This window comes from Xiphophorus couchianus, chromosome 22 (assembly GCF_001444195.1).
Source record: "Xiphophorus couchianus chromosome 22, X_couchianus-1.0, whole genome shotgun sequence".
NCBI classification, from domain to species: Eukaryota; Metazoa; Chordata; class Actinopteri; order Cyprinodontiformes; family Poeciliidae; genus Xiphophorus; species Xiphophorus couchianus.
The window spans coordinates 1,710,439-1,733,012 of NC_040249.1; the positions used below are offsets into that span (position 1 = coordinate 1,710,439).

At 39.7% G+C, this 22,574-nt stretch overlaps 2 protein-coding genes across 6 annotated transcripts in view; one reads left to right on the forward strand and one right to left on the reverse strand.

Moving 5' to 3' along the window:
• Positions 1-12,993, forward strand: part of col13a1 (collagen, type XIII, alpha 1) — a 49,619-nt gene extending 36,626 nt beyond the window's left edge. For 3 of the 5 annotated variants that reach the window (XM_028007555.1, XM_028007556.1, XM_028007560.1), the window contains 3 exons: positions 1,941-2,027; positions 9,596-9,634; positions 11,429-12,993. In XM_028007555.1, the coding sequence (XP_027863356.1) occupies positions 1,941-2,027; positions 9,596-9,634; positions 11,429-11,461 (159 nt within the window). In that variant the 3' untranslated portion in view covers positions 11,462-12,993. Of the gene's footprint in view, positions 1-1,940; positions 2,028-2,693; positions 2,772-9,595; positions 9,635-11,428 lie in introns of all 5 variants that reach the window. The other 2 variants (XM_028007559.1, XM_028007557.1) reach the window with 2 other exon arrangements.
• Positions 12,994-13,047: 54 nt separating this feature from the next.
• Positions 13,048-21,441, reverse strand: cyp17a1 (cytochrome P450, family 17, subfamily A, polypeptide 1). Its single transcript, XM_028007554.1, has 8 exons — positions 21,043-21,441; positions 20,809-20,947; positions 20,024-20,259; positions 19,374-19,460; positions 18,275-18,493; positions 17,436-17,605; positions 17,231-17,334; positions 13,048-14,875 (listed from the first exon to the last, which is right to left on the reverse strand). Exons 1-8 carry the CDS (start codon positions 21,349-21,351, stop codon positions 14,595-14,597), a joined length of 1,545 nt encoding a protein of 514 aa, XP_027863355.1. The 5' UTR covers positions 21,352-21,441; the 3' UTR covers positions 13,048-14,594.
• Positions 21,442-22,574: the final 1,133 nt, after the last annotated feature.

Consider the following 22,574-nt stretch of genomic DNA (forward strand, 5'->3'; position numbering starts at 1 on the left):
TACTTCTAGAAGTTCTCTTCACTTCGAAGGTTTTTAAGGTCCTCTTTCCGTGCCAGCAGGTTAGAAAGAAACTTGCGCGGCATTTTGGCGGTAATGTCTACGGTTAGCTGTTAATGGATGGCATTCTGATGCACATCTCGCTGTCTGTATCCCTCTCTATATGAACGATATTAAGCTGTGTGCTAAGACTGAGCATCGACTCACTGATCTGCGCTACTAGGATTAACAGGATGAAATGTCAGAATGTCACTTGGTCTGGTTGAGGAATGAAAGTGGATTGTGACAAAGAGAGGGAAGGTAATCCAGACAGAGGTAACTGTCCTCCCAGTAAGACTAGGAGATTTTAAAGGAGAGCTATAAGTAACTTGGAATACCGCAGGCAAATGGCAACCATGAAGCGGCTACATGGAAAGCAGCAATCGGCAAATACTGACCAGCTCCATGACAAGAACAAGACCTGGGTGTCATGAATTGCAGTGTAGAGGTGGTGAGGCAGACGCTGTAGACCCAGGTAAAGTGAGAGATGATGGTTTTCTTTTAATGATGAATATCCAGAATTTGCACAGTCCAATAATGTCCAGAATACCGGGCAGCACGGCCGAGCGGAAGCCAGGGCTCGACGCCGGTAGCAACCGGTTACACAAACGGACACGACGACGGACTGGATACACAGACGACAGACTAACAGCCAAATGAGACGAGGACCCGACAGAGACGCTGGGGCACAGGTGACATTAAATACACGGGAGGGTAATCACAGAAACGAGACACACCTGGGAAACAATCAAGGGGAAGACAGGACAACACAAAGACTCGGGGACACAGAAAACTCTAATTAAATACACAGACAACACAGAACATGACACTGGACTATCGACAGCTATGGCTTGTCAGTAATCAGATACTCTGAATGTTTAGTTGGGCAAAACAAATGCACCACTTATAGTAAAACACGAAAGCTAAGAGCCAGCTTGAGATGAATACCTACCTGGGGAATGATGGGTGAGTGAGACAGTACTTTATACAAGTACTTTATAAAATTTTATTTTATTATTTCTGCGAATATATGTATGGCCATTGAGTAATTTCCTAATGCCCCTGCCCCAGTGTTGTTTAATCACTTACATGTCAAAGGCACTTCATAAGAACCCTGCTCACCAAATGAGTAACTTTAACCTCCCTTTTTAATTCCTTCTGCTTACCTTCCTTTCGCACCAGAAATGCATCACGAAATCAAGGTCTTTTAAATACCCAAAGAAATTCACAACAAAGTAATATTTTTGAAATAACTTATTTTCCATGTATGCCAAGTTAAAGTTGCAGAATGTAATTTTTACCAAAAAAAGGCTTTATTTTACATATTTTTTAGAATGGTCACTAGGTTGAGACAGATAATCTGTGAGAAAATTGAGCTCCTCCACCTTCTACCAGTGATGCCGTTGCCGTGTGAAGAAATGCATTGCTCTCTGTCAAAACAACCAATCAGAGCCAGAAGTGTCTTAGTGCTATCAATCGTCTTGTGTATGTGCTGCTCAAAGTGTTAATGGCAGAGAAACGACCTACTGTTTCAGGATAACTGTTTATCCGCAGTCATCGGCTGCCATGCTGGCTTGCCTGAGCATTCATGACAGGCACTGCTGTCAGGAAGAAGCCGTAGCAAAGAGCAAGGGGTGAGCAGTGTATACAAGAGCATGACTGACGGCGCTAAGACACACCTCCTGGTTCCGATTTGTTGTTTCCAGTTAGCACTGGAAGAAGGCAGATGAGCTTGATTTTTGAAATAAATTCTCTCCTAGTAAACTGTCATGACATGGTGACAACTTCAACAAATATGTAAAAAAACATAATGATTTTTTAAAATAAAAGTTACATCCTGCAGCTTTAAATGTACTTCGGAGACATAAAAGTGTGTCTTTTTTTAAATGCACTGTTGTTTGCAGGGAGAAAGGGGCAAGAAAGGCAACAGGGGGGCCAAAGGGGATAAGGGAGACCAAGGAGCACCTGGATTAGATGCCCCATGTCCTTTGGTATGTCAGCGACTCAATGTGGAAAGTAAAGAGGCAAAGGGAAGGACTTTGGAAAATCCCACAACGCTTTGGTTTCCCTGAACATTTGTATTTAGAAATCAGCTTCCTTTTGGCTCTTTTATTGACTATAAAAAACAAGGAGAGTTTTGGTCAAGTTTTCATACCTACCAGAAAGCAGCAACTGATATTATACTTAATATCAATAAACCTTAATTAGAATAAACCTATGACATACATTTGAAGCAAGTCATTTTTGCCTAGACATAAGACCCAAACTCATTTTGAGGACCTCTTCATTCAGAAAAGAGGCGGTCAGGAGCCCGTCGCTCCTGGTGAGTGTTCACAAATCCTAAAGTGTGTTAGACGTCTTTAGCATTTATTTTACTTTGCCATTCTCTGGAGTTGAGATACCAGTTTGGGGAGCAGAGGGGGTCAACGCAGAAAAACATCATCCAAATCAAACATTAAAACACTTCCAAAAAGGCAGCAAAAACGGTCTTCATTAGCAAAAGTGTTGTCATCAGTACTAACCCTTTTTTTTTAAAGTGACTCTGCAACCATTTGATCAGTGAAACAATGGAGCACTTCTTTTCACTACTCAATGAGGGAAGATCTGCAACACCTTAGCTACAGCAATGGATCTTAAATGGCTGATTTCATAAACAGGGCTTCCGAGGCTTTAAAGGGGAGAAAGGTGAACCAGGCTTGCCAGGCCTGGATGGGCTGGATGCCCCTTGCCCTGTGGTATGGTGCTCTTCCTTTCCTGTTACATCCTCAGCATGTCTGCAATGTGCATAATTCCTCTCGGCGAAGGAAAAAGATGATTAACAAAAATATGACTTCTTCCTCTAACAAGAACAGCATGATTGCTATTGTTATAATTATGGCATATCTATTCTGAATATCTCACTTAAAGAGCAATCATTTCTTTAATCACTAAGGATTTCTCCTACATACACAGAACCTTTTAATGACACTAACAATATCATTAACAGTACATTTAAATACTGAAGTAAAGTCGATCTCAAAATGTAAACATGCCTGTTAGAATTGCAGGTATTTGTGACATGAAACTAATTTAAATAACTAACTAACTTTTGATATGATATGTGTATGATGTGCAGTTCAACTTTAAAACAACAACAAACAAACAAAACTTGTTAGCAAAATTTTCAGAAGACCTGCAATAACAGTTTAATAAAGTATGCCTCTATTTTTTCAGGTTAACTGCATATTGTGCCTCCAATATTGCTTGCATGGGGCATGACATTTTTTCTCATAACTTACCACAGAGAATCAGCCAAAACAAATATATATTTTGTCCAAATATGTCAAAGGCCTGGTGTTTGTGTGTCAGATATTTCTGATGTGTGGGGCGGGTTTTCTTTAAGGTTTTGAAACCCAGATAGAGGATGTTAAAGTTGCAATGAGTGAAAGAAACCGGCAACGCCACCTGGAATAATACTCCAGGAAAATTGGGTTGTAATAAGGACACAGGTAAGTTCTACTGGAAGAAAGGAGACCAGATTCAAAAGTGCTACAAAATTTATTGAAGTTCAATATTTAAAAATCGACTTTTTAATTTGCAATACCCTAAAACAGAATGGTGAAGGCAAAATTAATATTGTTTAACCAAAATTGTTGGCTGAAGTAATACTTTTAAGTCTCAAGGGAGGCTGTGGCTTACCAGTGGGGCAAGCTGTGAGGAAAGGGGGGCAACGTCCAGTGAAGAGAAAGGGATCACCCCAGACACTACAACAAACACAGCAAACTAAGGAAAAGGGGCTCCAACAAAACACACAAGACAAGACACGGCCACCAGGGGTCACCACCACAGAGAGCCTCAGTCCCTGAAAGAAACAAACAAAAACCAGGGTTTCCCCCGGTGTATTATAAGCCTGGCGGGCCACCAGGCTTTACTTGTGCTCCCACGAGGCTTAACATTGCTTCTTTATTCACGTTTTTTTTTTTTTTTTTTTTTATGTTTGCATTTTTTTAAGACTTTGTGGTTGGTGTTCAGATATTAATTTTCCAATATTCCAACACATAATTATCAAGTGATAGTTTCAAATTCTCTGTCAACTTTAAACACTTTTTAACTGAAAACCACGGCGGTTCGCTGGATGAATGACCGCCGAGCGCCCCAACCACCGGGCTCAGCAAGTTTTCTGGGGGAAACCTTGAAAAGAAAACATGAACACAACAACAAATACAATATTGCAGTAACTTTACTTGAGTGGTGCAGCCAACGCTCCAGCCGGCAGGGGAAGGTCTGAGTTGATCTTTTAAAAATATTTTCAGTAGGCAAAACATCCCAGCGAACATCCCAGATTGAAAGCTGGCAGAAAGGCTCATCGGGAAGCTGTGTAGGTTAAGGCACCGCCATGGGAACAGATCAATAAGTAAAACAGAACGCTGTATGAGACTTTGTTTAGATTGGAGCGGGTGACAGCCAAGCCACGCTAGCTCTTACCTTCCAGCCATCAACCAAAGACACAAAAAGACCGATCGGTCCAGGTCTCAGGGATTACAGAACTTTTATCATTAAAATATTCTCTAGCCAACTGAGTAGAGATCACAACAATGTATCTACAGGAGCTTTAAGACCTCTATCCCCTCCTTCATACCATGATCAGTTAATTTAACAAGCAGGTCATAGAGGTTCCTAGAGTCGGTGCTGCTGAGTGTCTGCATTTTTTGTTTTACTTGTACTTGGCATTTAGCAGCTCTGTAATTACAAGTATGAAATACTGTAGAAACCATAGACTATGGAGAGCCATTTAATTCAAAATGAAATAGTGTTAAAATATTAATAAATATTCATTTAAATAAATATATGTTCTTGTGATATGAAACATTTAAATACAATATTTCCCCTCCTCCAAGGATTTATTTTTCATTTATTTTCAGTTTTATTTTTATCCAATCATTCCATAATTGGTTTTCCTTTTGTGACTTTTATTTTGTAGAGCTACGTTACATATTTCAGGGGCTTTTATTTCTTAACCCCGTTTCTCATGTTAAACACTTTTCATTTCATGTTCACATATTTAAATGGGGTGGAGTTTTCTCGGTGGGTTGGGTCCGGTCAGTTCGAACTCTTCCATAGAAAGAATGGAAAACAAACTCACCTGGATCACGCAAATAGTTCCAAATTGCACCCAAAGAGCCCAAGTCTACAGTCAAAACATCTAAAGCTACATATTTTCATCAGTTATTTAAAACTTTAATGTAATTAATTTAATTTAACTCTGCCATTAAGCTCATTTTCCAGCTGTAATATCTGAAATAGTAAAAGACACATCCGGAGGTTTCTCATGTCCACAACACTGGAAGACAAAAAGACTATTGTTTAACCTGCAGTTGGTAGCTGTGCTGTCGCAGCAGACCAGTTTTATTAACAAAATGGGTAACACTGAATTTGACGGGATGTGCATAAGGCTGACATGACACTGTCATTAACATGACATAACATCTGTCATGAACATGGAGTCTTCATGAATGCCTATGACTGTTATTAAGTGTAATTTGGTAATTAATGACTTTTAACACAAAGTTGACGTTGTTTAAAATGTCCTTGTTATGACAACTTGACATTAACCAAGAGTCATCTGTCATGAATATGTCATAACAGGTATTATAAAATTTTGAAAAGTTATATATTTGTGTGTATTATGACATTACCCTGTCATTTGTTAGTCTTAAAGCTGCAGTATGTAACTTTTTCAAAATTTTGTGACATGAAACCACTTTAATTTTCAGTCAAATGCTGTAATAACAGTCATTAATATTCCCTCTTACCTCTCACCTTACTTAGAAAATGCATGTTAACGTCTGAATATTCTTTTGAAAGTATGTAGTTGAAATCAATTTACTACTAGCAAATGCAATATGGGGTTCGCCCATTATCTGTCCCAACATTAATACAAAAAATGAGGAACAGAAGAGGCATTAGTTTATAAAAGTCCAGGTTTACCACTTTAATAATGAATAACAGTGAGAGTGTGCGACTTCATGGCTTAATTTTTCTAAGTGTTATCTTGGAGGTGAAAAATGGCAACAAGAGAGAGGAGTCACGTCTGTGTAACGCAAGGATGACAGATCATAGCAGCCAACGTGGAAACATTTACTCTAACGTTTATTTTGAAACAGCAAAAGGTACAATGTTATAATTCCAGGTTGCAGGAAATAAGCCCTTTTTTTGCTATTCATAGGCTGCTGGTTCAGTGGATTTTTCATTGTCACTTGTACCTTGTGAAATAGAGGATTGTGGACTTTGATTTGACAGGCTATCTGTGTGGTTTGGATCGTGTTGCCCGGTGTTGGTGGAATGCAATGGTGGAATAATTTTTCAGACGGTGGCGCTGCTGGCTTCGATGTCGGAGTGACGCTCGAGTTGCATGTTAAATGCATTTCATATGATCTGTAACATAAACCCTAAGGAGTTTTTGTTTTTGCATAAAAGTCATGGAAGAGTTGCCTAAAAGTAATTTTATACTCCGTATAACAAACACCAACACACACACACCCCGACTTACCTTTGCCTCTGATCTCAACGTGTTCCCATAGCAGGAGGATTTGGTCCCGGAGAGCATCGTTTTCCTCCAACAAATGATTCCGCTGAACAAAACACGTACAGTCCCATTTTTATCCACCGTCTCCCCATTTCTGATGCTGCATCTTGATATCAGCAGGTAACTGAAAAACCTAAACACTGGATTTGTACCTGCTAACCACTGGACACAACAAAACTCAGTTGTTGTACCAATAGCTCACAAATATTTTAACGTTTGTGCCTTGTTCATGGGACAGATCTTGCAGCTATTGCTAAAAACAATTGAACAAGAGGTAACCCGGAAATGATTCATGTGGCTTAAATTTAAACAGAAGTACGTCGCCACTACTGGTGGCATGTAGGCTGCTGAGTTGATTATCTTCTGTTCTGAAATTGAAAACCCAGCTGTGATACTGCCCAGTATCACAGCTGGGTGATACTGGGGGAAGGCTTGTTAACCTTAGTAGAAGGTTAACAAGCCTTCTACTAAGAGCTTGTTATCCACGCTTTCTAAAATGTGGCCCTGCATGTAAATTGGCTAAACTATTAGTTGCCACAGCAATCACTTATTGATAATCACAAAATAAACATCAAGCTGACCACATAAAACCGTAATGGGCCTAATGTTCTGTTCTTTATGGAAGCCCGTTTTCAACACTGTTAAAAAATATAGACTTTTTTTTTTTTATCAGTGTGGCGGAAATGGGCTTCCATAGTTCTTTGTGTAGGAAATGTTTGCATGTTTTTTGGTGTTGAATACTGACACATTAGTGGCGTTGTTATCTGGTCAGTTGCTATAGCAACGGGCCTGTGCGTAGCTTAGCCGACGCAGCGAGAAAAAAGGCGAATAGTGTGGCTTTGAGTTATTCTGTGGCGTCTAGTTTTTCTGTTGTTTTTCCCTTTGCTGTGGCGCACTGCACTAAGTTAATAATAATTATATCTCCAGGTTTCATTTCAGTTAAAGATTATTCTTGCCCTCCAGTGTTGTGCGCATATGAGCAATAACGTGCAACGGCCTGTTGTTTTTGTCGTTTTGGGTGGTTGCATCCACTGGAAGCACTAATTGATGAAAGATATGAGTCACTGAACAAAGTCATTGACAGATTTTTGGTGAGCCATAAGGTTTTCCTGGAATAAATGTGGCATGGCCCTCATGCCAAAAAACCAAAGGAGAAAGTTAGGGAATCAAAACTTATTCATTTCATGTTTTGCTGTTTTTATTTCCTTTCTTTAACCAGGTTAAAACTCCACTGAGATATCATTTACAAGAGGGAAGTAGAAAGATTGCTGAAACCAGTTTTCTTTATTACTTATTTATTCATCAAGAGAAGAGCACATAGTTCTGACTGTGTGCGTTTTCACTTATTTGGGGGCCACAATTAAGTGGGGGGCACGTTTCAATGTGTGGTAAAATGGGCCCGTCTGCACGCTCATTCCAGAAATCTGCCTTCGCTTTCGACGTATCCTGGCAGTAACTCTTCTGATTCATCTACCTGACCAAATTTTCAGCTCAAATTTGGTGACAGCCAGCACAGGACTGAATCTAGTATGGAAGGAAGAAGAGGGTGAGGAGCAGGAAAGACAAAAGCACGTGTGCTCAAGTGTCCAGATGTGTTTTTGCTTCAGAACTCGTCCGTGCATCTTTCTGAGAACCTGAGCTAGCAAGGTATCCCACAATGCATTATGCCACAACCAGGGCTAAACGAAGACTGCTTCAGAAATGTATCACTTTTATACCACTATTACCTTCGTAAAAGGGCCATGCCTCATGTCTGACTGTGCCATTTTAACAAGAGGCCCTGAAGTGAAAGATCCTACAGGGCTGTCACAATTTTCAAAGTGCAATAGTGTGAACTATAGACACACTAATGCACATCATATATTTTTTTCCAGTTTAATTAGGCAACTCATCATGAAAGAGAGAGGCGGTAAAGCTGACACAAAACAAATAAGTAAACGTGGACAATTATGCTTCACTGGGAACAAAAGTCTGAGAGAGTAATAAAAAGTACTTCAAACCAAAAGCCCATTATTACCAAGTTGAAATTATTCAACTTCCTAAATGTGTATATCTGATATTAGTTAAATTACCCCTTTTTTTATTTTACCATCCATTAAAAATGTGAAGGTAATCTCATGTCCCATGTAAAACTGGACCATTCATTGTAGATTATGAACAGAGCTGAGCGATGACGTCATTAAGTTCTGTCCCCTGGATTCTCGGCAGTAGTACGGAAGAATATACTTGCATATTTCTGTCTCAAGGAGGGCTCCATCTTTCCTTTTCTTCAACTTCTTATTCCTCTCCATTTTTCTCCACTTCCTTTTACACTTTGAATCCATATCTCCTCTTCTCCTATTAGCCCAAATCCTACGCTTGCTGTCCTCGGATTTGAAAAATCTGGCCAATCAGATCAATCAGAAAAGTTACCAGCCCAACCAACTAATATGCCCCCTAAACACAGAGAGTCAGCACAATTTTTCAGGTGATTGTATACAGATGGGTCGGTGGGGCATGTTCTACCGCCCGTCATGCTGCGTTTACGGGCTTGCAGAGAAATGGAAATGCACACGATCAGAACTGTGCACTCTCTCTGTAACTAACTGCAGAAATAAAATGCATTAAATGAAATTCTGCTCAACATCCAACAATGTCTTGTTTAGATAAAGGTATTTTGAATAATGTTTTTTCTTTATTAAATGCATCAACATCTGCGATAGATGTCAATTACCCTAACATTTTATCCATAGGATGCATATGGAAAACTCAAACAAATCAGTAAAGGTGGAGCCACATGTCTCCAATTTGTTGGCAGTTTTACATTTGACTCTCCATGGATGTTCATGTTTCAAATATACTTTTGAAAGTAGCTGTAGAACATTAGTTTCATTTCCTGTCACATAGCTGAACAAAGAACCATAAACATAATTCTTACGTTCATTGTTGCAAGTTTTTGCATAATTCATCATGGAGCGTTACCTTTGATTTTCTTCCCTTGTCTTCTTTCTCCAGGGGGATGATGGCTTACCGGTCATAGGCTGCTGGAATAAAGTAAGTGTGATTCAGTTTTGTCATAGTGCTTGTCCCAAGTTTATGTAGACTGCAATGTCACCACTAACATATCTTGCAATTTGTTCTCTTTTGCAGTGATCATAACCTTGGAATGGCTTTTGTGTCTGTTAAGAATATATTTATCTTTTTACTTATCCCAACATATATATATATATATATATATATATATATATATATATGTACGTAGGTAGGTAGGGTGGGCGGGCGGGCGAGCGAGCTCTGGAAAAAATGAAGAACACCTGCTTGTTATTCCACCAAATGAACTCTTCCTGAGTTAAAACATTAGTACTGTTGTTGTCTTTGCATTATTTGAGGTCTGAAAGCACCGCATCATTTTAGTCATTTTGACCATTTCTTATTTTTTGCTAATAAATACAAAATTTTTGCTTGGAAATTCAGAGACATGTTGTCAGTAGTTCATAGAATAAAAGAACAATGTTCATTTTCTCAAACATAAGTAAAATCACATAAAACTGATAGCTTTAAGTGGTCTCTTAATTTTTTTTCCAGAGCTGTAGATGGATAGACAGACAGACAGACAGAGACACACACACATTGTCCGGTCAACAAAAAAAGTTCACCCATCCATTCTCTGCCCCTTAGGTAAATAACATCCTAAACTAAGCTTATTATGAACAGATTCTCTGCCCCAATGCGCAGCAGGATCCTCCAGTGACTCCCAGCAGCGGCTCTCTGACTTTGCAGAATGAACCGACATGGATAGACTCTCATTATCCGAATGCATCTTGAACTATGTTTCCAGATGTTGTCAAACTGCATGTTTATAAGAGCTTAAAGCTGCCAAGGTAGAAGCTTCAACACGCAGGGTGTCGCTGATCAGTTTGATGGATGAAAAGCCCGACATCATGCCGCACTATACAGGTGTTGTATTTTTTTTTAAGAATCTTTTTTAGCAACAGTTGTCTTTATTTGTCAGTAATCCCACAGAGAGTGGGGCAGGAGAGGCGTCTACAGTCTCTATATATGGGGTGACCGCTCTGACCACTGCACCACGCAATGCCACTATTCCAAAAAAAAGAAAAGAAAAACACTATGTGAACTTATTAGGCTCTCCATTTCCTCTCTCATCCCCTGGCTTTTGCTTCTGCAGTAACATTCACTCACCAGCAATGAAATGGCATCTAGAAATATGAAGTGTATTTTATTGAAATATTCAAATAGATTTTTATCTATTGCTGATTGTTGTTCCGTTGATATCGGTAGTGTGAGAAGACCTAGTCATTGTGAGATCTTGTCATTTTTCCAAAATACATTTCTAGTATGTTATCAAGTGAATATAATTATTAAGATTAGATTAAAAATGTAAAATTAATGTAAAAAAAAAAACGTGATGGCTGTCAGTGTGGTTGAGCTGTCCTTCATGTGTGCATTCAATGCCTAAAGTAGTTTTACAATAAGGTTTAATCCCATACATGCACCACTACAGCAATCGATCCAAAAAAGAAAATGGACAGACCAAAAATAAATAAATCAGCAAATGTTTCATGTTGTTTTCATCTTATGTTTTCTACTTTGCAACATGCACATCTTTTTCCTCGTAAAAAAAAAAAAATCTATAGAAGCAGGGGGAACATTAACACCTAACAACATTTAACCTGAGAAAATTGAGCATCTGCAAATAAGAAACTTTAGCAAAACCAGCTGCTGTGTTTTTGAGAGAAAGTTCTAACCACCTAAAGAAAACCGTACATTAAATGTTTCCTCTTAACTAAGTGTTTAATGATTAACCTGTTTTGACCTATTTGTCTGAAGGGTCAACATCCTTTCCAACTGGCTAGAAAGTAGCGCTGCCTGCCAAAGACAACTTAGTGAAACCAGAGGAGAAGAAACGTGAAGCGATATTGAAACATCTTGGGAGTTGTTGTCTTTTCTTCTTTTTTTTGTCCAACCTGTTGATGGACACAAAGCCTGCTTTTTGAGTCCTGGATTGCAAAAAAAGCAGAGGAACACCAACATCCTGCACCAAGTTACCAAGGATCCAGCACACAGGCAGATGACGTCTGAGGATTTCGCTCCATCCTTCTATGATCGTTTTCTATTTTCTGATTAAATCATCTTTGACCTACAGCTGAAGCTGGAGTGAAGTTGAGGAACGGAATTTATTTATTGTGTTTTGATGAAGACTTCTTGCGAGCAGCACGCCACACAAATTAACATTTTGTATTTCCTAAAAAGAAAAAAAAGAAAGAAAAAAGCGATCATGATTCCTATTAATATAGTCTGATTAAGATTATTTTTGTGCAGCTATTGCACATTAACTTGTGTTAACATTTGTACTATTTCCATAAAGAACATAATGTCATGACTGGTGACATTTCTAACATTCTTTTTTTCTTTTTTGTACTGATGTGTTTTACATTTTATGTCTATACTTGTAAATATTTTACAATTTCAGTACTATGTATTTAAAGGTATTTAAAAAGTGTTGATTTTTAAACATACTGTAGAAGATTGTTATTTTGATTCAGGCTCATTCAGAGCTGAATGACTGCTGGTGTGGGAATTCGGGCATTTGATTCAGGGCTGGGCTTGAGCCCCCCTGTGGTGTGGAAAGTACAAAATGTGTTGAGAACTAGAAGGAGAAGCCACTGGCTGTATTCTGTGCAAGTGGAATATGGTTCACGTTCATATGTTTTGTGCATCTAGGATATGGCTCCTATAATTGTTTTGTTTTTTTTAATTCAGAATGCAAAGCCGTAGTAAATAACGGAAAACGTAGGCGATGTTTCATTAAAAAAAAAAAAAAAAGACACAGATGTATTCCTAACGTCACATTTTTCCTTTTTTTAAGCGTACATTTTGCATGTTTTTATTGAGAGGAAAGTGACAAATGCAGTCAGATTTCTTGTTTGTGTACACAAACTGGCAAATGAGGTGATTCTGATATAGACAGGCGGAGCGAGGGATGCATCCTGGATACCGATACTTTATAGGTCACAGGCACATGAGCTTCTAGCAGATTTTTCTCTTGTTTGCTTCATACCAGACCTTATAATGGATTCAGATTTGAATGTTATTTTCAAGGTTCATTAATAGCACTACCTACTGCCTAGCCTCACTCTTGGAGCATAATCACAGCTGGTTTGTCAAAAGGCCCGTGCAACACAAGCTGAAATGCTTCTCAAAAGTAACAGATACATCTGGGCCTTTTGGGTCTTTGCACATTTTTAGAGTTGCTAAGTTTTGTGAAGTTTTTTTCACAAAATATAAGTTGATAACAACTGCAGAAAAGCTTTTATTTTCCTTTTGTAATTTTCTATATTTTACAATGTTAATGAATTTTCCTATTGAGGTTTTTAAATGCAATCCATAACTTTTTTAAAAAATATGTGTTTATTGTATTTTAAATGAATGTGATTTGCAGGACGTCATTTTAATTTTTCTGGTTGTTTTTTTGGGGCGGGGGGCAAAATGTCCTCAATTTGACATGTACATAGGGATTCCCTGTAAACACCAAATTAAAATAGTAAAGAGCATTATGCAGACTTTTTTTTTTTGTTTTTTACCTGTATCAACTTTTTAAGACTGCACAGGAAATCTCCACAACTGAGCATGATCTGTCGAAAACACCACAAGATGCTTATGGTGACAACGGTGGCAGCAGGTGGACGGAGTTCATCCCTCAATGTTTTTATATACATTTTATATTGCTTATAATTACATTTGTATCTACCAGTATTTAACACTATGGTAAAAGACTCCGACAAATACGGTGTCCTGACATGTTTGTCCCCGGTGATTTTAAGCATCGTTCACTAAAACGAACGTCCAGATTGTAGCTAAGACATGGTGGACATCTGAAAAACAGTTGTATTGAACTCTGACATTATTTAGGGCTGTAGAGTTTTATGACTATGATGGCCATCACAATCTGTGACCAGTTTGATCCTGGCTGTGGTAGGGTTCAGTGTTATTCAGAATGGATCCAGAGTGAAGAGAACTCTCACCTGAATCTATTCTATCTGGTAAGACTTTATTTGACGGGGTGTTATTTGACATGACACTGTCACAAACATGACATAACTTCCTGTCATGGACATGAAGGAGCCTTCATTATTGTCTTCATGAAGTGTCATTTTATAAATAGTTTCACTTTTAATACAAAGCTGCACTAAAAGTTGCATTAAAAGTCCACTAAATGTGTCAGTTTTGCATTATTCGGTAAATAAATGCACCTTTAATGCAAGATTCCATTAAAACTTGCATTAGAAGTCTATTAAAAGTGTCAACTTTGCATTAAAAGTGTCATTATTTATCAAATGACGCTTCATCACAACAGTCATAAACATTCATAAAGACTCCTTCATGTTTAAGACAGATGTTATGTCATGTTTATGACAGTGCCATGTCAGTATTATGCACAGCCCTTCAAATAAAGACTCACCTTCTGTTCTGTTCTACTTTTTTTCAACCTAAAGTGCAGCGCCGGCAGAGCCTCTCTTCTTTGCTCTGTATCAGATCGGTTCAGATCGAGCACCTTCACTGTGAACAAACTTTACAATCGAAACGGATTTTTATCAGTAATATGACTTTAATGTTTCCATTAAATGTTCGAGGCATAAAAAAGTGAAGTAAAGCAGCAAGTGTACTGCTGCAATATACAAAACGTTTCTTTAGTATATAGATTAAGGTAACAGTTGTACTTTAAAGTAACGTAACAACAGTCTGTATTAGTGTTTCGGAGTGAAAATGCGTCTCACCTCAGATTTGTTCAGTGAAGATTAGAAAATGTGTTCAGTTCCTGCATGTCAGATTGCAGGCATATTTTTATGTGGTTTATTCTGCAAAAATACATTCATGGATTTTATATATTGGAAAGTGTTATCTGTGTAAAGCCTTGGCTGCCTGTTCTGTTTGCTGGCCAGTTCTTAACTCTGTTCTCTGTGTTGGAAGCGGAAAGTAGAGCATGGCTCAGCTCTCAGCACATCTGGCTCTTTGCTCTCTCCCAGCCTGGTCTGGGTGTAGCTTTCACTTTGTACTTGACTGGCTGGAGGACCACGCCGAACTTGCCCTCGAGGCTAGGCAGGGGGTGGCCTGGTGGGACGGAAAGGGTGAAGCGCTGTAGGATCCAGGACAGGAAGAGGAAGAGCTCCATCTTGGCGAGGGCCTCGCCCAAGCACACCCTGATCCCGGTGCCGAAAGGCAGGTAGCTAGAAGACGGGATGGTCAGCCCTGTGCCTTCACTGTCCAAAAAGCGCCCTGCAAGAGGAAGACAGCAGGATTCAACTGATGAACATCAGAACTGTTCATGGGAGAACAGAGCTACTCAGTGAGATGAAAAAAACCCCAAAATGTTTCAGTCAAATTCAGTCAAACTACCAGGACTCTCAGTTTTGCCTTAGGCTGCTGTGAGTGAGAGTCAGGAGTCTTTTTAGTGCTAGTGTCTTTATTCATGCTTGAATGATAAACAAGCCACTAGATGGCATCAGTGCTCAAACTAATCAACAGACTGGCTGTTCAACCCAGAATCAACCAATCGAGTTTATTTGTATAACACATTTCAGCAACAAGGCAGTTCAAGGTCGCAACTCTAAACAGGTGAGATTTTAACTTAGATTTAAAGAAACTCAGTGTTTCGGCTGTTTGACAGTTTTTTGGAAGTTTGTTCCAGATTTGTGGTGCATAGAAGCTGAATGCTGTTTCTCCATGTTTGGTTCTGGTTCTGGGGATGCAGAGGAGAACCAGAAGCCCTGAGAGGTCTGGAAGGTTGATACAACAACAGCAGATCTTTAATGTATTGTGGTAGTAAACCGTTCAGTGACTTATAAACTATTCTCTGAGCTACAGGGAGCCAGTGGAGGGACTTTAGAACTGGCGTTATGTGCTCTATCTTCCTGGTTTTAGTGAGAACTCCAGCAGCAGCATTCTGGATCAGCTGCAGCTGGAGGATTGGCTTTTTAGGCAGACCTGTGAAGACGCTGTTGCAGTTATCGATTCAATTAAAGACAAAAACATGAATGAGTTTCTCTAGATCTGGCTGAGACATTAGTCCTCTCATCCTGGAAATGTTCTTCAGGTGATAGAAGGCCGACTTTGTGACTGTCTTTATGTGACTCTGAAAGTTCAAGTCAGAGTTCCTCACTACACCTAAATTTCAGAACCGATCTCTCATTTCCAGCTGTAATATCTGACGCTCTGGGCTGACTCTAGAACGTAACTCTTTTGGTTCAAAGATAACTTCATTTTTGTTTCTACTCAGCTGAAGAGAGTTTTGGCACATTCACACATTAATCTATTCTAAGCATCTGTTCAGCGATTGGATGGGTTCATCGTAATGTAGAGCTGTATATCATCCGCACAGTTATGGTAACTAATCTCACTCCCTGTTATAACCTGAGCAATATAGATATTGAATAAGAGGGGCTTTAGGATTGAGCCTTGGGGTACCCCACATGTGACTTCAGTCAGCTTTGATGAGAAGTTTTGTGTTGAAACAAAGAAATTCCTGTTCTTTATATAAGATTCAAACCAGTTGAGTTCTGGGCTGGAGAGTCCGACCCAACTCTCCAGCCGTTTTAGTAATATGTCATGGTCAACACCGAGGTCCAAAAGAACCAGCGCTGTGGTTCTTCCACAGTCTGTGTTTATATGGATATCATTGAACATAGTAGTGATTTGTCCAGATTGTTCTTTTTTTATCAGTGGTTTGATCACTGCTGTTTCTAAAGCCTGGCGGAAAACACCTGGTGAGAGCGATGAGTTACTATTTGGATCAGACCATTTGAAAAGACACCCAGGACTTTAGGAAAGTTGTGGGTGTGGTATCCAGAAAAATGAGTTCATTTGATTTATAACTTCTTCTAGGACTTTATAGTTAAGTAGTTGAAATTGAGTCAATTTTTTTATTTTTTTTTTGCATTTGACATATTTGGACATAACATTGGTAGTACATTTAGTGTGGATGTGCAGATTAACCCTCTAATTTTTATAAAATGTTCTCTGCAAAGAAAATGGTAAATACATTGCAGGCCGTGTTCGATTGCCCTTCTGGTGGTACTGTCCCAGGAGGGTTTGTGAGCCTGACCGTCACTAATAAAGCTCGAGCTCTGTCAATGTTTGTGTTTATGATTTCTGAAAAGAACATTTCCACTGCATGTTTTAGAGTTGAGTGATAGTTTCATAGTTTTTCTTTATAGATTTCACAATAAACATGAAGTTGAGTTTTATGCCATTGACATCCGGCTCTACTGCAAAGTTGTCTTGCGGATCCAACTGTTTGCAAATATCTCCATGGAGACTTGATCCTGGAGACAACTCTTGTTCCCTGTGTCAAGTAACTTAAAGTCTGTGGCTATGAAAAAATGTTCAGTGGTATAAATATTTTACAATTAGTGTAATGACCATGTTCCAGGTGAGACCAGATGCACTGAACTGGGGATTTAGGGCCAGGCTTATTCAGTGTATCATTCAAAATCCCATCTCATTTGGGTGCAATATTCCATTTTTGACTTCTACTCTTACTTCTATCTACACCGGACTGTGATTCTCTTCTTGAATGAACATCATTGCTTTTTTGCTCAGAGTACTTGGCCGTTTGGAGGTCAGATGTCTCACCGGGGTCGAAGTGCTCAGGATGGCTCCACTCCTTCTCATCGTGATGCAGAGACCACAGGTTGATGATCACTCGAGTTCCTTTCTTAACTTTGAAATCTCCAATACTGATGAGAGGAAACAGTTCAAATCTCTCTGTTGATGTGCTTGAAAGGATTATCACTATGAAGGTACGTATTGTTTTAAATTACGACGATATCGACCGCACCTGGTGTCACTTAGTGCCACATGAGGGATGAATAAGGGAGCAACTGGGCGAATCCGTAGCACCTCTCTAATGGTGGCCTCCAGGTAGGGCAGACTGCCTCTGTCTCTGAGGCGGGGAGAGCGATCTGCTCCTATCTTAGTGTCCAGTTCATCCTGGATTCGCCTCTGTACCTGAAAAAAAACAACAACAAAAAAACTGAATCGTAAAACCATTCCAACCTATAGCACCCGTTTGAAAATTAAATCATTTCAGGTAGAAATTCACAAGGTTTTGTCTCAGTTCTACGGCTTTAGATCAAGCTTGATGTTCACAGAATTAAAGAAAAAGATGATGTGATCAAATCTGGATCCATGCAGTAAAAATGAGAAGTCCTTTTTTTTTTGTCTTACTGGAATAACATAACAGTTATTAAAACTCCAGCCCCATTACTAATTTAAGTTCCTAGAAACTTATAATTACTGATACCTCGTTTAACAAGTGAGGTATCAGTAATTAATTTTAAACTTAATGTATTTCAAAGGGATTATTAGATGCACCAATAATAGTGAGTTGTGATTGATAAAAAAATAAAAGAATTTGTTGCCTGCTGTGCTGCAACAATGAAAGCTTGAATGTATATATAATAATATATTCTTAGGGGGGGCTTCAATATTGTCTTTATTTGTAAAACTAAAAGAAAGAGAAACATCTGCACAGATCAGAAAACATCGTCCTATTTTCATCTTTCATACTATGATTGCCATCTAGAGGACTAAATAAGAGTAACAGCTTGAACAGCATTAAATGCACAGAGAGTTTGATAGGTTTCAGAATAAACAGAGCAGGGATTCGTGGCTCACGTCTGGATGATGGATGAGGTATGTTACTGCCCACTTCAGCACAGTGGTGGTGGTTTCAACACCGGCCCCAAAGATGTCCCCCACAGTCATGAGGAGGTGGTCGTCACTGAGGCCTGCAGTCGCCGCGTCAACGTCCGCCGTGTTGTTGTTCTCGGCGCTGCGTTTGGCTCTCAGCAGGGCATCCAGCAGGTCTCTCTGGACGTTGTCGCTGTAGTCTGCCTGGGAGACGGGAAAGAGTCGGTGTGCAACATAAACCACACACAGTCGAAGCAAACGGGAGACGAGAGATCGTATCACTCAGGGAAAAATAAAGTAGAAAAAGTGGGCTTTTTAAAAATTGTTTTTTTTTTTAGGTTTTTATTTTTAAGATCCGATCATGTACATTGAGCTGTGCAGCTACTGCTCTGGTGGACATCTGAGGTGTTATGACTTGTGACAAAATTTGACATTTTGGGGTGGCCTTTTATTGCCCCCAGTCCAAAGATTGTCCATTTGTTGTTCATTTTTGTCTGATCGCCCACTGGACATGCCCCATCCATGCACTGAGTAAAAAAAAAACAAAAAAACAATTCACTGAGTAACGCTCACTGAGAAGCAAGCTGGATTAAAAATTATGCACAAATCAAGAGAAATATTACTTTTGTACAATAATATGTCAGCAAATGCTCATTTACAGTTGTTACCTCCACGTGGCAACACTATTTGACATGGGGCGTTTATATTTTTGTTCAGCATAGTTTGCATTTCTGGTCAATAAATCACACATTCAAACCTTACTTATTATTCTTACTTGAATCTTAAAAGCCGATTACAGGCAGCGCAGCAGTAGTAAATACGACTCATATGGTTGGACCAGGGCTGACCAAACTTTTGTCTATTATGTCAAGTGGAACATGATAGGCTACAAAGTGGGCCTAGTGGTCCATTCATACAACGCTTAGCTCGGTTTTGGATAGAGTGAGAGTTTAATTGGACCAGTTCATTTCATTTGAATTGAAAACAGGACTCTGTGTGGCGTTTTAATATGGGCTCTAACCAACATGAATGTTTTCAACATCAGTGACATTGTAGCGGTTCATAGCAACACTGCAGAGCCTACCTTATGCTCGTCATACTTCTTCTGCAGAAGTTTGTCTCTGACCGAAACACAGTGCTTCAGAAGACGCAGGTCTGCATTGGGGAAAATCTGGGGCACAGAGGCAGACGTTAATCATTTTTTATCATACCATGTTTCAAATTATCTTTACTACATGATTTGATATTTACTGAAGACATTTTTTTACATGTTTTTAATCAGGTGTGAAGGTGAAACAAACTGCCCTTTAAAAACAACAAAGCAGGTTTGCCCCCTAAACCCACCGAGCTAAAGAACTTGAGAACTTGAGTTTGTACTTTATGCGATTTGTTACCTGAACATTTACCGTGGCTGTTGATCAGACCCTCCCCTCAAACCAGTTTAGTAACTTGATTATTAAACGTATTGGTCTCATTTAATGGAAGTTGGAGAGATTTTAGGCCAATGTTTCTATGAGTTATCATGAGAGATAATTAAACCTCAATGTATTCTTGTTCAAACTGGATGAAACATCTGCTTTTGGCTAATTTAGTTTGTTGCAATGTTTGAACAAATAATTATTCTTATTGTTTATGTAGCAACTATTGTAGCTGTAACTTCCTGTGTCTTTCTGATTGCAACTTTATTTCCCACATTTGAAGCTGTCTCTGTATGGGGCGTTGACGTCGACTGACCTGTAGCCAGGGGAAGATGTCAACTAAGCTGTCCTTCGCCACTGTGTCCACGATGCCCTGGCTGTAGTGCAGCATGCCTTCGAACTCTGGGTCTCCACGGGCGTAGGATGAGTTGAAGCAGAGGGAACAGACCACGTTTGTAACGGCCCGAGTCAGCTCAGGGGCCAGATCCAGAGCCAGGCCCAAAGTCGCTGCCTCGGACACAGTGGAACACAGCGACTGGGCCTCTGCACAGACTGAGCACACCACAGGTCCAGCATGTCCGGTTACTGTCCAGTTCTGCCCAGTGGATAAACTTAATAGGTTTTAGTCATTTTAACACTACAGGACCAAAAACGTTTTGATGGCAGTGATTTGTGTTCACTCCAAAAAACTGAGTGCAGAGCACCACTCCTACCTACTTTGCTCCGCCCCCTTAAGCACACACACACACATACACACAGCCCACACACGTTTGGGTGGCTATCTTTGTGGGGACTTTCCATTGACTTCCATTTATTTCTACAGCCTAAACCTTACCCTTATCCTAACCCCAATCCTAACCAAAACTCAATTCACACGTTAGTCCTAAATCTGACCCCTGACCCAAAAACAGTGTTTCCCCTTAGTATGTGTCAGGAAAATGGTCCCCACAAGGCATTAGAAACAAACGAACACACACAAAGGCACTCTGTGTGGATAAACGCAAGAGAGAATTTCTAGATGCGCGAATAAATATTTTTGATCAGGGTTGCTGTATTTCAACATTTTGTTATGTTAAAGGAAGTGCAGTGATCTGTACTCACTCATCCTCTCAATGGTGGCAGAGCCTTCTCCAAACATGCAAAGAGCTCCGTGCACGATTTTTCTGTGGAACCTCCAGGCCGGACTGTAATCTCCAAATGCAATGTCTTTTCCATCTCTGGTCAGAATGTCTGTAGTTACCTTTGAAATACACACGGCACGCAAAACAAAAGCACAAAGGACAGCATCAGCATGAGAGGTGAAGCCGAGGACACACAAAGAGAAACTGTACCCACAGTTCTGGGCCTCCCTGCAAATATCTTTCCCTTCTTCAGAAGGATCTCTTTGGCGTGCACATGCTGGTTGACGATGACTACCCTGTGAGAGCCCATCATCAGCGAGTACGTCTGTCCGTACTTTTTCTGGAGCTCTTTAAGAAGCACGTGAGGAGGATGTTGGCTTCGCAAACTCAGCAGACTGCCGATTAAAGGCAGCGCGGGGAGATGAGGGGGCTCCTGGGAGCCAAACGAGGACTTGACCTTCAGCTGCCACGTCAACACAACCAGAACAAGGATCGCAAAGACAATCAGAAAAAAGCAAGCCATATCTGTGAGTGGAGGGTCCTGACGGAGTGATCGGATTCACCTGTGGCCATGCATGGCAAGGAGAAGCTGTGAAGGAAGGCTTCGAGCTCATGCAGCTCTGCACTTATATGCAACCACATCAAGGCCAAAGCCTTGACTCTGACTGCTTAACCAGACCAAAGATAAGAGACACTTGTCTGATGAAATCCTTGCAGAAAGCCACTTCTAACCATTGTTATGCCCTTCAAAAGCTGATGTAATTAAATGTATTCCCAAAAGTATTCACACCCCCTGAACTTTTTCTCATTTTTGTCATGTTTCAACCACAAAAGCCCATGTATATTTGGGTCTTTCCCTTTGAATGTGACAAATCAATACAAAGTTGCACACAATTGTGAAATGAAAGAAAATAATGCATGGTTGAGGGGGGCATTCTAATGCATGGAGTTCATTCATTTCTGTCTCTGTGCTCCACCAGGTCCGTTTACCAGTTTCAGGACCCGACCAGAACCCCTTAGTGTAAATTACCTTGAGAAATAATGAGATTTGGTTACATATAAAAACAGGCTTTAACGCAGAAATATGATCAAATGTTACAAGCCATACATGTCATACAAATGGAACAGATGCAGAGTTACATTCACCATCCAGCGCTGGGGCCACACTGAGCTCACCTTATGGATGAAACCAAGTGAGGCAAAGACTGTAGCGGGTTTAGCTTCTGATTCTCCTCTGCAATCTGTACTCTCCCTAAAGGGTAGTCTAATCAATCTGAGTCTGTTTACATATGACTGGTGGCAGTCGCACGTAAACATGGCTATGTAAGCTGCAGCGTGTGCGGTAAGCAGATAAAAGAGGCTAAAAGGGATGGAGAAAACAATAGAATCCATAACAATGGTTTCAATTTTTTATTTTACCAATAAAACTCTGTAAATACTTCTGGAAGTCCTAAGGAAACTTTAAGGTTAAATTAAATTCTGTTTTAATATTGCATAATAAGCCAGATTATTTAGATATTTTTTCAAATAGAATCTATTTTTTTTAAAGTCATGTGAAGTAATTGAGTCTTTATTATGTAGTTGTTTCCAAATATTTTAATGTATGAGCAGAGGAGGACACTGGTAAACTACCGAATGGACGACAGACTCAAAATGTGAACCGAACTTTAATGTTTTGCTTTATAACGATCTACAATAACCGGCGCCTCATGAACGCGTTGCTACTCAATTTAGGACCTCTTCGGG

Bases quoted from the DNA above. Each gene is read 5' to 3' on its own strand.
- cyp17a1 (XM_028007554.1), bottom strand. From the start codon at position 21,351: ATGGCTTGCTTTTTTCTGATTGTCTTTGCGATCCTTGTTCTGGTTGTG. The intron at 20,948-21,042 runs GTGGGTACAGTT...TGTATTTCAAAG, and splicing joins TTGCAGGGAGGCCCAGAACT to GTAACTACAGACATTCTGAC. The intron at 17,606-18,274 runs GTGAGCCACGAA...GTTTTTTTTCAG, and splicing joins ACCTCATCCATCATCCAGAC to GTACAGAGGCGAATCCAGGA.